The sequence below is a fragment of the Falco biarmicus genome, chromosome 2 (assembly GCF_023638135.1).
Source record: "Falco biarmicus isolate bFalBia1 chromosome 2, bFalBia1.pri, whole genome shotgun sequence".
Classification (NCBI taxonomy): Eukaryota; Metazoa; Chordata; class Aves; order Falconiformes; family Falconidae; genus Falco; species Falco biarmicus.
Window position 1 is genome coordinate 20458352 of NC_079289.1, and position 15345 is coordinate 20473696.

At 44.9% G+C, this 15345-nt stretch overlaps 2 protein-coding genes and 1 long non-coding RNA gene across 10 annotated transcripts in view; 1 reads left to right on the forward strand and 2 right to left on the reverse strand.

Moving 5' to 3' along the window:
- ZDHHC20 (zinc finger DHHC-type palmitoyltransferase 20) overlaps positions 1-2467 on the reverse strand; it is a 48390-nt gene extending 45923 nt beyond the window's left edge. For 2 of the 8 annotated variants that reach the window (XR_008820037.1, XR_008820036.1), the window contains exon 1: positions 2066-2467. Coding sequence is in view for 4 of the 8 variants with exons in the window: in XM_056327507.1 (XP_056183482.1) it covers positions 2066-2183 (118 nt within the window). In the remaining 4 variants the exon portion in view is untranslated. The remainder of the gene's footprint in view (positions 1-2065) is intronic. The other 6 variants (XR_008820038.1, XR_008820039.1, XM_056327507.1 and 3 more) reach the window with 6 other exon arrangements.
- LOC130144195 (uncharacterized) lies at positions 1515-9516 on the forward strand. Its single transcript, XR_008820040.1, has 3 exons — positions 1515-1830; positions 6599-7179; positions 8585-9516. It is a non-coding gene; the product is annotated as an uncharacterized LOC130144195 (long non-coding RNA).
- Positions 9517-10636: 1120 nt separating this feature from the next.
- MICU2 (mitochondrial calcium uptake 2) overlaps positions 10637-15345 on the reverse strand; it is a 151480-nt gene continuing 146771 nt past the window's right edge. The window contains exons 11-12 of the mRNA XM_056327504.1: positions 14049-14206; positions 10637-13771 (exon numbers count right to left, since the gene is read on the reverse strand). Coding sequence (XP_056183479.1) covers positions 13667-13771; positions 14049-14206 — 263 coding nt within the window. The 3' untranslated portion in view covers positions 10637-13666. The remainder of the gene's footprint in view (positions 13772-14048; positions 14207-15345) is intronic.

Consider the following 15345-nt stretch of genomic DNA (forward strand, 5'->3'; position numbering starts at 1 on the left):
AAGACTTGGTCACCAAGTATGATTTAGATAGGTAACAACTGTAAAATCCAATGACAGCAAGAAAAATCAGTAAGTAGTTTTCTTATTAAACGACCATGATTTCTTAATAGTCTGTATGTGCAGACATTAAGAATAAAGCTGATTTGGAGCAAATAGTACCAAACGTCTAGAAACCAGATTTGTAGATGTGAAAGTTCTCACACAAACAGGAGCCAATCCCTTCCATAATTTTCACACAAATGAAACCCTAATGAACTCAGAAGGGCTCTTCACAGCTTCTCTACACCTGTGAAGGAGAAATTATTCACCAGCACCTAGCCCTGACCCACTCTGTGATCAAGACACAGAGCTGGAACTTTGGAGGTCAAGGTTCTGTTCCCAATACAGCCAGAGACTGCCTGTGTTGCCCTGGGCAAGCCTCTTAAGCAACCAACAAAACCTCAGAGACTAAGAGAAGAAACGCACAGCCCTATTCTGCCTTTTGTCACACTGGTCAGACTGTAATGGGTATGGAAAAACCTTCATGTTACACCTGTGAAATGTGAGTCTATAACCTCACATGGTTCCTCTCTGGACTACTGTAACAACTACCCATGCCTCAGACCTCCGGTATTAAATATTGTCTAAAATTTGGTTCCAAGTGTTAACAGTTTTAAGCATGATCTTCCCAGAAAACAAGTACTATTTATTCACACAGACAGACAACAAAACCATAGTAATCTGGCAAGTTTGGACACACTGACATATTTGCAACTCTCTTGTCAACATAATTTTACAACTATATTTCTACAGGTTTAAGTCCAAACAACTTTTCACCTGTGGTTTACATTCCACTCCACATATGTAAAGCTAACACAAAAGGCTGTGAAATACCATAGGCATTCAGCAAAGTTATCCAAAAACTAAAGTCCTGCAGAAAAAAAGTGACTCTTTCTAATGTAAGGATGTCTTTACAAGGTTGCCCAGACATAAAGTATGTGCAAGCCTTTTATTTCTAGCTAGGGATATCAAAGCATACATTTTACACAAATAGCAAGAAGTACAAGGACCTCCAGATACTAGGTAGATGTACATGCAGCTTGAAATAGTACTTTGTACTTTTGGGTTTTTTTCCTTTTCATTTCAGCTTCCTTACTTAAACATGCTAAACACTCAGAAATGTGTTCCTTTGGTCTCCTACACCGTTTCCAAGTTTTACCAAGTCTGACAAATACTGCGCATCACCGTGCCGCTCCGTTTACCCTGCCCAGAGAAAGCCAACATCCTCCTGAAGTTTCCTCCTGAAGACAGAAAAGGGTCAGTACCACCCTGACTGACAAGGCCAGCAAGTCAGATTTATATAACGCCGAGCCCACAGAAAGCTTGACAAGATCTGACAAAACCCCATAAGCCCTAATCCTTCCCCTGCCCACTTAAGCGGGATGTTTTCAGCTTCATTATGCTTCAACGACGACACTGGGCTTCTTAACGGGGGTGCGGTAAGATAAATACACCCATAAGGTGGTCAAGGAGTTATTTAATACATCGGGATGTCGAACTACCAACAGAAAAATAGAGAGGGGAAACTTCTGCCAGGAGACACGAGGGGCTGAGCCCTTGTGGGGTCTCTAGCCCTCACGGCTCCCTGCCCCTCACCGCTTCCCTGAGGGGCCCGATCCCAAACGAAGAGACCCGGACCCCCCAGTGGGCGTCCTCTGCCCCGTCCCTGTCCCTCGCTTCTCCACGGGCGACCTCGGGCCGGGACCCCGCCGCCATGAGGCTCCTGAGGTTGGGCTGCCACCGTCCCCGCCCGCGACCCCGGGAGGGCGCCTGGGGCGGAGGGGACAACAGGTAAACCCAGCCCCGGAGGGAGCGCCGGCCGTTGGGGAAAGGCGGGGGTGGGGGGTGGGGAGGTGGGGGTTGGATCTCCTCTCGTTCGCCCGAAGAAAAGCCAGAGGCAGGCGAAGGGAAAGGAGATCCCGCCAGGGCGCAGGGGAGACGGCGGCCCCAGAGGAGGTGGGTGGCGAAGGATCCTCCCCGCCCGGCTGACAGCTCCCGGCGTCCGCGACCCTCCCCGTCCACTCACACACACACAGCTCCACCACGTAGGCGTAGTAGGACCAGGCCACGACCAGGGCGATGAAGGCCACGGGCACCCAGGCCAACACCTTCTGGCAACACTTGAGGACGTGGGACGGCGCCATCTTCCCTGCCGGGCCACCGCAGGAGGCATCAGCGCCGACGCTGCAACGGGCGGCGGTTGCAGCTACGGCCGCCGCTGCGGAGCCGGCCCCGGGCGGCCGGGCGGGCAGAGCCCTGGGCGGGCCGCAGTGGGCGGGAGAGGGGCGGCCCCGCCGTCCGCCACCGCCTCCTTCCCGCGGGCGCCGAAACGCCTCAGCGTCCCGCCGCCCTCCTGCGCCTCCTCCGGCCGCCGGCCGCCCCTGGCGCTGCGCCGGGCGGGCAGTGAGCGAGCCCGCGGCTCTCTCGCAGGGCGGGCGGCCGTGGGGTTTGCACTGGCGGGGCCGCTTCTGGGCGGGGACCCTCCTCCAGCCGTGAAAACGGGTCTCGGGTCTCAGCGTCGCCCTTGCGCGGCCCTAGCCGGGCGGGACGGACGCTGTCGGGCGCGTCCAGGCGGCCCTGCCGGGCTCCTACCCCTCTGCTCGCCAAGGCCATGCGCTTACGGGGCTCGAGCAGCTGGTTGGATGCTGCGAGGAATATTTATTTATAAATAACTTGCTGTGTCGTTCTCTGAACTTCAGTTAATGCCTGACAACCGCGGGCAGCGCCGCGACCTTGCTGACAGACACCGCCGCGCGCGCCGCTCAGCGGGGCCGATCCTCCTCAACGCGCGCTGCCCTTGGCTGCGTTTGACGCTTTCAGCCTTACTATTGCGTTACTATCGGTAGGATCCCGGGGCTGGAACTACCCGCGGCATGACAAGATCCCCGTTTCTCTTCGAAATCACGGGGTGCTAGTGCCGGGCCCCAGCGGCTCCCGCGGCGCTCCGGTGCCACCTGGCGGCGGCGGGAGGGGCCGGCGGTGCCGCCGGGGCTGAGCCGGGGCTGCCCCGCGGTGCCGGGCGCTCCGGCGGTGGCAGCTCCGCGGCACCGGGAACGGCTGGGAGGATACAGCCCGTAGTGCGGGGGGTAACGCTGTAACAGCCCGAGAGTGCAGCACCGGGAGCGGGGCACCCCGAACGTCCAGGCTGGGCCAAACCAGAGGCGGGGGGGGCTGGCGGGGGGGGGGGGGGGGGGGGGGGCGGGGCAGCACCCGGGCTTCGGGGCCGCCTCCAAGTACGGAAAGGCTGAGACGGAGGTGACGGCGGTGGGGTTGCCTTGGCAGAAGGCAGGGGGGCAACTATTACGGCCTTGCCGGCTGATGAGATGTTGGAAAAAATGCTAAGACGAGTGGTCAGGAATTCAGAAGGCTGTGAGCCTCTAACAGCTAACAGAGATACCCCGGACAAATGTTCATGTGGCAGCAGCCCGTATGCGTGGGGAATGTACGTTTGCATGTGTGTTCACCTGGGTGTGAGAGCAGAGGAATGAAGCAGTGGCCTCTCATCTTGATGCCTACAGAGTAACTGAGGAGCTGGGAGATGTGCCCAGAGACCACAGAAAGAACGTCAATTTGGGATCAGCTCATAGTGTATGGGCATGCTAGAACGTGGGAGCAGGAGCAGGACGGTAAGGAAGGGGGTTGCAAAATTGTGCATAGTGATGCAAGGCTGTTAAAGAAAAGGATTACAGGAGAGGGAGAGAGGTGGTGGAACAGCTTGGTCTGGCCCCTTCCTAACAAAGAACTGGAAGGCAATGGAGGAGTGACTGGTTTACATGAACGGCATCTTGGTTATGGGCACTAGTCGCTCTAGATAAGTACTAACAAGGGTAGAGCGGTTTGGATTTAAAGTGAACTAGGAAAATTTTGGGCTGCTGTTGAAGTATTCCAGCTCCTCTAATCTTCATTCTGTTAAAGGTGTGAAAACATGCAACAGCTTCTGGCATGTGCTTTCCCTCAAGATCTCAAGGGAGTTTTAACATTTGGCCTCAAGACAATGTGAACAAATTTCAGTACTTGGTGTCCAAGTATTCAGTATTTGTTAATAGTTTTTTAGAAGTAACTGCTTTTAAAGGGGTATGGAATGAGCAAAAATGGAGCAAAGAAATTAGGGTGGTTTTTTGTAGTGGAGCACAATATGGGGCAGGTGCAGAAGCTGCATGGAGTCTGCATGGTACCTTTGCAACCAAGTACTAGAGGTACACAGTTATATAGCCTATATATGCTACAGGTTAGTTTGGGACGCTGAGTATATCCAAACAAAGTCTGGTATTAATCCTGTAATAAATGGAATGAAGTAGGGAATGTCAGAAATGAGTTATTCTGGAACACGCTCAGATTGTGCCTCTTCTGTACTGCCTGGCTGGCAAAACTTGCCTGGCATGCTGGCTGCCTGGCAAACATCATGGAAACAATACAGAAGGCATGGGCACATCTGACATTTAGCAATCCTAAATTAATTTCAGATTGAAATGCTCTCAGCTAAATGCAGGAAGATGGGGGTGGAGGGGTGAATTTTGAATCTCATACAAAGTAATTCAGTAATAAACTTGGGATGGTTATCTGATGCAGTGATAACTAGCTGGGACAGCCAAAAGTGGCATGTGGTAAAAGAGACTGCCAATCTAACAGAAAATTATAGAATCATGGAATGGTTTGGGTTGGAAGGGACTTTAAAGATCACCTAGTCCCACCCCCCTGCCATGGGCAGGGACACCTCCCACCAGACCAGGCTGCTCACAGCCCCATCCAGCCTGGCCTTGAGCACTGCCAGGGATGGGGCAGCCACAGCTGCTCTGGGCAACCTGTGCCAGGGCCTCACCACCCTCACAGTGAAGAATTTCTTCCCAATATCTAGTCTGAATCTGCCCTCTTTCAGTTTGAAGCCATTCCCCCTTGTCCTATCACTACATGCCCTTGTAAAATGTCCCCTCCAGCTTTCCTGTAGGCTCCTTTTAGATACTGGAAGGGGGCCTCTGAGGTGCTCCTCCGAAGTGCTCAACTGAATTCTCTGGCTTTGTATTGTACCAAGCACAAGCCCTGGCAACTGAAACAGTGGTTAGGTGCTTTTTGTAAGGAGTTAATTCCTTTCTCATGGGCAGTACAGCAGACAGTTCTGTCAGAAGGGCACCCACCAGAGGAGTGGTGCCAATTTTTGTCTTGGGAATGGGATGAGTCTTCAACAACGGGATGTTGGCTTGGGGACATATTGAAGGAGGGGTATGGACAGCAGGATATAAAAGCTTGCATTAGTCTACTGGAAGTCTTGGGTATGGGGCTGTAGGAACCTGCTTTACAAGGGGAACATGTGCATATAGTAAGACCTTAAGTCTAAGCAGACACTGCTGGAAGTGAACAACTTCACAGCATGTATGGTCCACACCACTGAACCCTGTGGAGCTCTGTGGGTATCACCATGTGTCAGTGGGAAGGAGGCAGAATGGGAATTCCAGTGGTATTAATAGCAAGGGTTGAATGCATCTTGCCTCACTGCTAGTGCTGGTGTGGGAGGGTAACACAAGCAGAGTGTGTATTTGGGAGGAGCTGGGTGGAGGAAGGATGGTACAAGGGCAGTGAAAAAGTGAGTCCAGAAACAGAGAAAATGGGGAGAAGTAAGAACAACAGAAGGGGATTTCTGATAGTAGGAGCATGGATACCTCCATACTGTAGAAACACTGACCTACAAACCTGAACACACCAGAGGGAACTGCCTTGGACATCCCAGTGGGACTCCCCATCAGCTCTCTGCCCAAATGACTTGGCATGGGAGGGTAGAGTGAGGAGGGGTAGGCTTGCACCCCGACACTGAGCAGTGGGGAGGCAAGGGGGATAGGATTGTAATGCCACATCATTAGGTGTAATCTGCAAGTTTTAAGAATGATAATTAGTTTTATAGTTGTGTATGCTTTTAATCATTTTGTTGCTGCGCTAGTTTCTTAGTAGTGTATTCAGTGAATAAACATGGTACACTCAAGCCTGCAATCTAAAGGGAAGGGAGTTGGACCTGGAAAGTAAAAACTACAAACAGCTTTTACCAAGCATATGCTGTGTGTTGCTGTGCACTGACCCACCTCTCATCCCCGCTCCCACCAACTTTCCTAACAAAATCCCGTGACCCTTCACAATAAACACAATTCCTAACATGAAGACTAAGAAGCACAGCCATGAATAAAAATAGGCTTAACTAGCAAATTATTCACCATGCCAGGGAAGACATGAGGTGATCCATCATGACCCTCCTTACCCCAGTCTCCCTTGCTGATGCTGACTCCAGCTTCATCCATGGGGGTATCGGAGGGGCCACACGCATGTTGACACAATCCCTTTTAGCACGTGTCAGTACCGAGCTGCCAGGAACAGCCACCACATGCAGTTTGAAAGGAGTCTGATGCTGGCAAAGCTGGAAGCCGTGACATTGCCAGTATTTCTGTTGTGGGTCAGACGGATGCCTTGGGTAGGACAGAAAGCCAGTGACAGCTGCATAAACCTAGGACAGGATGGGTGATTTTTTTGACCAGCTAATGCCCAGTAACATTTCTGTGCAATGTTTCCATACTGACAGGAACTGAAGTGCAATTGAAACAAGGAAAACATCAAGGTTGTGAGGTGGCAGAGAGGAACTATTCATCCCTGCTCTGATAGTCCCCCTGCTCTGAGGAGTTAATGCTGCATGAGGAGCCCTTTGGCACAGCTGGCAGGAACTAACACCTTCTACTTCTCAAAGCCATCAGGGACATCTGTACAAGGACCCGAGAAGAAACCAGCTCCTTGAATAGAAGCCAAGCAGGATGGAAGGAACCTCTGCTAGAAATCACTGAGTGCCTGTTTGGCTTTAAACGGCCACGCTGCAGCTTGTGCAAACTCCTGCTGCTTGAGGGGAGGGACAAGTGATGACACTTGGGGCAGACTTTGGGAAGCCAAACAGCAACCAAGAATGCCATGTTGTGGGAATGACTGCTCACCTCACTCACATCTGATCCTATAAATGTCAAACAATGAAAAGAAAAGGAGAAAAAAAAAAAAGTGTCTCTTGCCCTTGTTCATTTTCACATTTCACACCTCCATTTCTGTCTGCCCACTTGCTTTAGCCACGGAAAGAACTGCATGAGAAGTGAAACACTTCCCTGGGAAGCCTCAGCACCGGTTAGTGTATTTCACTGTCTTCTAGATATTTGTTGGTCTATTTGCAATAAATAGTTCACACAGGTTGGCAGGAACAGGTGGCAAAATTTACTGCACTGTAAATTACTTTCAACTTTAACATTAAATATACAGTTACTAACTTTTCCTATGCTTTTGGAAAGGTGTCTTAGAGCAAGACACTGCAAACACTCCAGTTTTTCAGAATTTTTCTCTGTACTATTTATACCTCATAATCTCAGCAATTTCATCTCCATTTTGCTCCTATACTTTTTTCCTCTCTGAGTAGCTCATGTTAAACTCCAGGAATATGCAATCCCCAGGCAGAAGCATCCCAACAGCCTCTTAGATGGAGACTAATGCAAAATGATAACTTGCCTCATTAGGAATCTTATTATTTGCTCCTGGTAATATCAGACAGATGAGGTTTTAGGAGGCTTAATTTTTCCAATATACACATAAACCCAACCAAGACTGTGTAAGCATTTGCTCTTCACATTCTAGTACAGCACATGTGATCTTGTACACACCAACTGTGAGTGATTAGTTGCCTTTGTTTGCGTCAGGTCAAATTTCTAAATCGTGACAACATGCTTTTGCTCAAACAGCATCTCGAAAAATTTAATTTCAGCCATACTGATGTATTCCTTGCTTTCCTAGTGTCCTTTTGCTCAGTGATATTCATGTCTCCTAAATTATCATTTCTTCTAATAGCATTTAAAAGAGCTTTGTTTCTTTTAACTTTAGGACCTATAATTAGTCTCCTTTTGAAACTCCCTTTTCTAAAGATTAGGGGCACAGCATCACATTGTGGTATCCTTCCTTTTCAACAGTGAATATAATCGCCTGCCCTGTGACTCAGCTACCCTAGTAAACTAGTAATTACCTTCTGTGAATTATTTCATTCTGTGAAATGAACATGGCATTTTTAGCAATGTTCACTCACCCTAATATTAAGTTTCAAAGTAGGTTAAAACAGAGTAGGATGCCACATAATTAAAAACCAAAATGTAGCCTGAAAAAAAATAAATACTGACAAGTCTTAAAACCAATTGGTTTTCTTGGGGGTAATTTAGAGCTACTAGTTGCTGCAGGTGGTAATATTTAAACTGACAAATTCCCCTAAAGCAGCAGATCTGAGGCACAGAGTGTTGCAGTACAACTCCCCTGTAGTATTTCCTTTCTCCAGGAAACTGCTTGTTGGATTGTTCTGATTTTAGAATCTACTTCCTTTAGATCCAAATTAATAAAAAGCTTTAAACAGCTCCTCTCTAAGAATTTTCACCCTTCACATAAAATAGCACATCAATTTAACAAAAAAAATTGTCCAAATGTTAAGTACTTGTATTCAGATGATGAAAGGCAGCATTCATAAAGTACAAGCTCATCTTCTGTGTGCTCTTTGCAGCTCATGGAGAAAAGCCGGGTCCTCCAGAGGATGTTCCAGAGCAGCTAGCTGGTACCTGAAATCACAAGACATCCCTCCCTGCTATTTCTCTGCATTAACTGCAGAATATTCCTCCTCCCAGCTTTTCAAATCTGTGTGCCTGAAATGGGGCCAACATAAACCCAATGTTTTCCAAGGTGCAGCATCCATGCTCCCACAGCCTGCTGCCTTCCACGTTACTTCCACTGCCTGGTCGGTGTGGAAAGGCGGGATACCCTCTGCCAGGGCAGAAGAGGAAAGGACAAGCTTCACATTGGGTACGCAGCAGTGGAAAACCACGGCTTTTTGCTTTTCAGGGCATGAGGCGTTCTTCCCAAAACCACGCCAGTGGGTGTGCTCTTAAGCAGCTTCCATGTGGATGTGGAGGTGGGCATGCCGGAGCAGCAGCATGGCTCCCAAGGACAGCAAGCAGAGCTCTGCGCTTGGGCACTCCGGTTAATGAACTGAAAACATCATTAACTAAGCCAATATCAGCCTAATGGGAAATCTGTCTCTGCATATGCTGCCTAATTTTTATATTATTGAACCAACTATCAATTGTTTAATCAACAAAGCCAGCAGGAACCCTTCAAATAGCAGGAGAGTGAAGAGACACGCACATGTCGGCCGATTAATTTTGTGCATGCTCAAGCCACTCAGGTTTCCCATCCCCAACAGGGCTTTCCACTTCTTGTTGGGTGACACCTTTAGTTTCTTCAGGAGGAGTTTCTGTGGTCAGCTGGGGGCTAACAGTGTGTGTCTACATCCACCGCTTTCACCTCCACACTTTCCTTGTGACCAGCTGCATTACAGGAGCTGTTGCTTGGTTGACTTGGATCCCACTAATAATAACCACAACACCATCTGAACATGTGTTTTCTATTCAGAAGGACTGAAGATTTTTTTTCTGCATTGGACTACCTGACCCGGTAGTGACTGTTTTATAGGAAAGATTAAATCTGAAGGCACGAGACATGCTTGCACTCTCCCATGAGAACTCTTGCATAAGAAGAAAACTGGATTTTTAAATTCTGATGTACATTTATCGATCTATTTCTACGCTTAAGTCAAAGTATGGTCAATATGCCTGATTTTTAAAATACTTCCTCTAAATACCTGAGTTTTTTCCCATCCTAGCCCTTTATTAGGCAGTGACCCTTTTTTACTATATGCACTGGAGATGTTAAGTGCCACGAAACCACAACCCATGGCCTGCCCTGCTTATCTTATTGCCTCATCTCTGCTTACTATATAACTCAAGTGTAACCTGTAAACTCCTCAGACATGGTCTGATATCTACACCCAAAATTCCACAAGCTATGAGACACCTTGGAGTCCAGAGACAAAACATTTGTAATTCCTAGAATTACAAAACCCTTATGTATTCTCCACTGAAAGCCTGAAATCAGGAATGAACATATTGTTCACCCTTATGCCTGGTTCAACATACAAGCCAAGATATCCTGATGATGCCTGAGTTCAGACCAGGTGCTGGCATATTTCCAGGCACGTCCAGTGGCAACCTGTCTGACCTTTGAAAGGAGACAACACACCGGAGGAGATGGAGTAAGTCAAAGATTTGCTTTTGATGCAGCCATGTAACATCATGATCAAACTTCTCTTTTTTCAGTTCTTATATGCAGAATACATACTCCCCATTGTTGCATATTTTGTTGAAATCCGCCAACTTGGTTTGACTCCAGGAGTTTTGCTTTTAGAACGATGCTTGCATATATTGAGACATCAAAACTAACTTCTAGAAACAACCAATGAGTTTCTCTTAATTCTAGTATATTACACTGCATTTTTGCCTTTGCTTCTTTTAAAAATGAAGAATAAATGTTCTTAAACTGTTCTTAAACAATTATGTTATGGGGATACAATTAAAATTCTGTAAATGAGTTATATGCTCTAAATGACTTGTACTCACCCTTACGTATCCTTCTGAAAGACATTAGACTAATTTTTGAGACTTCTGCAATATGCAATGTGTTCATCTTTATTCCACATAACATTCAGATGCAATGTTGGAGATTAAAAAAAAAATTATTTTTATTTACTTTTTCTATACATTTCTGTTCAGAGGAAGAGTTCCTAACATTAAAAAAGTCATAATTGATACGTTTAACTGATACATTGGCAGCTGGCATAAACTTTTAACTACAATGCATTAAGTAATGCTGACAGACAGGTTGCAAATACCATACAGTTACTTAAAAGGAACTAAAACATCTAATGCTAAAACTATGATGGATTCCTGAAAAGACAAGGTATGTGTAAACACTTACATAAACTGTTCTTTCAACCTAAGATATTAAATGAGAAGTTATTTTAAGACTGTTTTGTAAAGCCTTTTAGTTAAGACAAATAAAAATAGACTACAAATTAAATACAGTCTGATTCTTCAAGCCTGACAAGTCCCTAGCGTTCAAAGGAGTTCCTATCTGGCTGTACTTTTAGGATAACTTCTTCTGAAAATATTTTGAAACTCTATTTTAATTCCTAATCAATCATTTGATTTCTTTTTTTACTACAGACACAAAGTTAATTTAAAAATAAGCATATGTTTTCTTTTTCCTCTGAACTTTACACCAAAGCTTTTGCTAAAAAATAAAATTTGAAATTCCATTTTTAGTAACTTGTTACCGAAAGCAGATACTGCTGATTGCACAAACCCAGATACAAATGAGCAATGAAGAATTAAACTTGCAGATACAGTAAAGCTAAATGAATTTTTTCCAAAAGAAAACCAAACAGTTTGTAGGATGTAAGTAATTAGTAAACAAAAGGAACCAATAAAGCAATAAAGAATATCATAAAATCCATTAACATTACACAGAATAAAATATTAAAGAATAATCTCCATTACAATGTAAAAATAATTTGCCAAAATATTAACAGCAATGAGTAAAAGGCAGCCTTGCATTAAAGCCAGAGTTGGAACAAAGCACACTTTGGGTGAACACACACACTTCTGTGACACAGCAGTGCTTTGCTTGCTTGTGTCCTTTATTTAATTATTTGGTGACGTGAAGCTTGCTGTGGTACTTCGATGCCAGTGCCACTGCCCCACCTTTGCTCCCATTAGCTATCTCTTAGTCATAGCTCCCCTTCACCAGAAGAAACAAGCAACTTCTGAACGCTCAAAGTAAACCAGCTAATTTCTTGTTGCCTACAAAGCAGTGCATGAGTCCAGTCTGGGGCAGGAGGGAGGCTGAGGCGTCTACTGCATTGTTATTTCATTTGGATTGTTTCCTGGGGAAAAGGGGTTGGTCCTTGGTGGTCACCTGGTGCCTGATCTTTCCAGACAGCCTCAGGACACCCACATAGACATGGTCTTGTTCTGGTGGGTGACACTGGGTGCATGTGCACAGATGACAAGAATACAACCACCTCCTCTTTTAACAAAATCTAAATTAAAGCTCCAAGTGAAGGCTGTGGCGGGAAGAGCTGCTTTGCTAGCTTCTCACGCTGTTCCCCTAGCAGAGACCACCACGCTGAGGCTCGGCCAGTAGGACTCCTCCTCAGCACAAGCCTGCCTGACAGCTACCAACATACCAAATACTTTCTCTGTAATCTCAGTGCTTCTTAGGTGGGATCTTTATGGTTTCCTAATGCAGTTTCTCCGGTCCCTCCTGAGTGAGGGCTACTCTGATGTCTATCTAGCACAGAAGGTTCCCCTCTTCTCAAGACTCCTCCCACCGAAACTCAAAGAAATTACAACAAAACATCTTCTGTTAAGCTTATATACAACTTTGAGAATAACATAGTTAGTGTCATGCTTAAAGGGGATGGATACTTCCTCACAAAGAGACATCTCCCTAGTCCACCTTTTGAGCCTGTTACCACAAACATGTCTTGAAAGGTTAAGCCTTCAGCCCAGCCAAGACAAGCCAGACGGCTGAGAGGTGGAAAGAGGAAGAACCTTGAAAGCTTTACAGGTAAGTTTATGTCCTATATATAGTGGCCAACCAGGAAGACTGATCTGGACCTGGGACTATCAGCCCCAAAGGCTGTAAGAAGGAAAAAACACGTAACATGCACACCTGCGTATACATTGACACACACTATGTTACAGCTAAAAAATGTTCATCTATAATTGCTTAACGTTATTTTTGATCTGTTCCTGGTTTTACTGTTCAAGATTTTATGTCTAACATTGCATTTCAGATTAATAAACACTTGTATCTACTTTTCCATTGGACTTATTCCCCCAACACTTGCTTATTAGAACCTTGAATTCCTGAGATACTGCAGCATTCCCTGTCACAACCTTTAGTAATATAAAGCAACTATTCACCTTCTGCAATACAATTAAAGCAAAATAGTTATGAATCAAATTGTGGCTGCCACTATTTACGATAGAATGAGGATTTTTGCTTCTCATTTATACTTTGTTGAAGAGGTCTGAGAGACTCAATGCACATTCATAGATCAATGTACAACTTCTAAAGCCTGTATCAATGGTTGTGTATTTCCAGTTTAATATCATCATCATGAAGGTAGACAAACTAGACATCCACACAGGATCTGATGGAATCATCCACCACAAAATAGCACAGGAGCAGTTCACAGTACCGAGGGCATGAACCATGTGAATTTTCCTTTTTGATTTAGGATAACTTGATCTGCATGGATTGTGCAAGTGATTTAGCCTTTAGGACCTCTGTCCTTGCCAGAGAAAGAAAACTGCTGGATTAGAGGCTAACTGAGATGATGTTCTCTCTTTCAACAGGAGATAGTAATATTCTGTGACATTGCTGCCAGTGGCCACTATTAAATCCTGTGTATCCTGCACACTACAGTGCAGGGTCAGACTCCACAGAGGAGTAAACAACATTATTCCCCAAAACAAGAGTACTTCCCTATGAAGGTCAAAAGTGATAAAAGTTCTGTAAACCAAACTGAAAGCACTAGAACGATATAAAATTATTGCATTAGCAACTCAGTTAATTAAAGTTTAACTATAGTAAAAAAAAGAGAGTAATTTTGTTTCAGCTATTATGTAAACAGGACAAACTCCCCTAAACAACAACATTTATAGCAAGAGAACATTGGAGTGCTTTAAAAAGGACTTTTCCCAGTTTGCTTCCACACTTCTTTGGCTCCTTTAATGCTTTCTCTTTTCACACACTTCCAGTAACCTTGAATGCCTTGCTGTTGTGGTACCTGTTAATAAAGTTAAAAGTATGTTCAGCATTTACACAAAGAAAGACTTTATTCACAGACTGTGTAAATATAATACATAATGCAGTGCTGCTGCTTCCATAGTTCACATGCATAATAACGAGTTCTTGGTGGCAGCACTCTTCCCAGATTCATAAGCTGTAAGTTTAAAATATAACTTCTTTCTGTTCACTATCTCTACTTGTGTTCCTACAAGCATTAACGAGACAGTTGTAGCAATCATCTGTGGTATTTAAAAACAATAATGTCAGCTTGTTACCCTCAAACCTCGATGAATTCGGTTCCTTAGGACTCCAAGAAACTCGCCATGGCTGAGGCAGTCATCTCCATCTAAATCAAAAATCTTGAAGATGGTATCCAAAACATTATCTGAGAGCTCCTGTCCTGTTGCCACCTTCACTGCTCTCTTGAACTCAGCTAGTAAAGATATAATAAAGATATAATGTTACATCATAGGTGACTGTGAACTTGTGAAGAAGATCCGAAAGCACATAAATAGCAGGATTCTGTACAATTTACAGTCTCTCATGGGTATCCTAACTGGAGAATTTGGGATGTGTGAACTAGTAAACTATTAGGAGGCCTCAGTTCAAGCATTCTTGAGCTTGCTTCATCTTTCATAACACTATCTTTATTAATTGTACAATTAACTTTTGAAATGCACGACTTCTCAAGCAACAGTAACAGCGGTAATTTTTGCTAGAAATAGCTGTATGCTGAAAACTTACATACTTTTGGCTGATAACTGTGCGTAAGGATGGTAAGCATTTGCTTCACCAGTCTCGTAAGAAATACTACCATTTTACCTTGAACCAGTCTCATGCCAATTCATTCTGCAAGAAAACTCCACCTCAGAGAACAGTACTGCGCAATATGCTCCACCTCAACCAACAACCCCCTCGGCAGCTCTGTACGAACACAGACTATCTAACAGTCAACGCACTGTTAACAGCACACAGCTTTATATACCCACAGTTCTATTTTTTAAAGAAGTAGGTTACCTTCTCTTAAATTATGATTGAAGAGTTTGTGAGGATTTATGACAGAAAAAGCTGTCATACCTTTAAGAGATCTACCCTACTCTTCAGCTCTTTGGCCTTCTCTCTTTATACTACCATGTGCATTACAGTAATACCTACCATTCCCACTTCTGGTCTTGTGATGTAAAGAATCTGGAGTTTTGACTCAAAGACAATGAGGGAATGTGTGGGGTTGCCGTAAAACAGCAGGTAGTAAAAGTGAAGTGATTATTGTTTATTATAGCAAGCACCATCACAACACATGAATTGGATACATTTTTGAAGGCATCATGGAAGTGTGAATTTCAAGGAGGGACTGGAGGTTATTAAAGTGTAGCAGTATTGTGGATTATTCCAGAAAGTTGTCCAACTAAGTAATAAATACAGTAATAACGTGGTTCTGCTTTCATAAACAAGTGCTGTTTATAAATAGCACTGTAAATATGATTAGTTCTGAAGCTTACTAAAGGAAAGAGCACTCCTGACTCAGCTCTCATCTTTGCCTCTGAACAATTCCTGTATAAATGCAGTTGATTG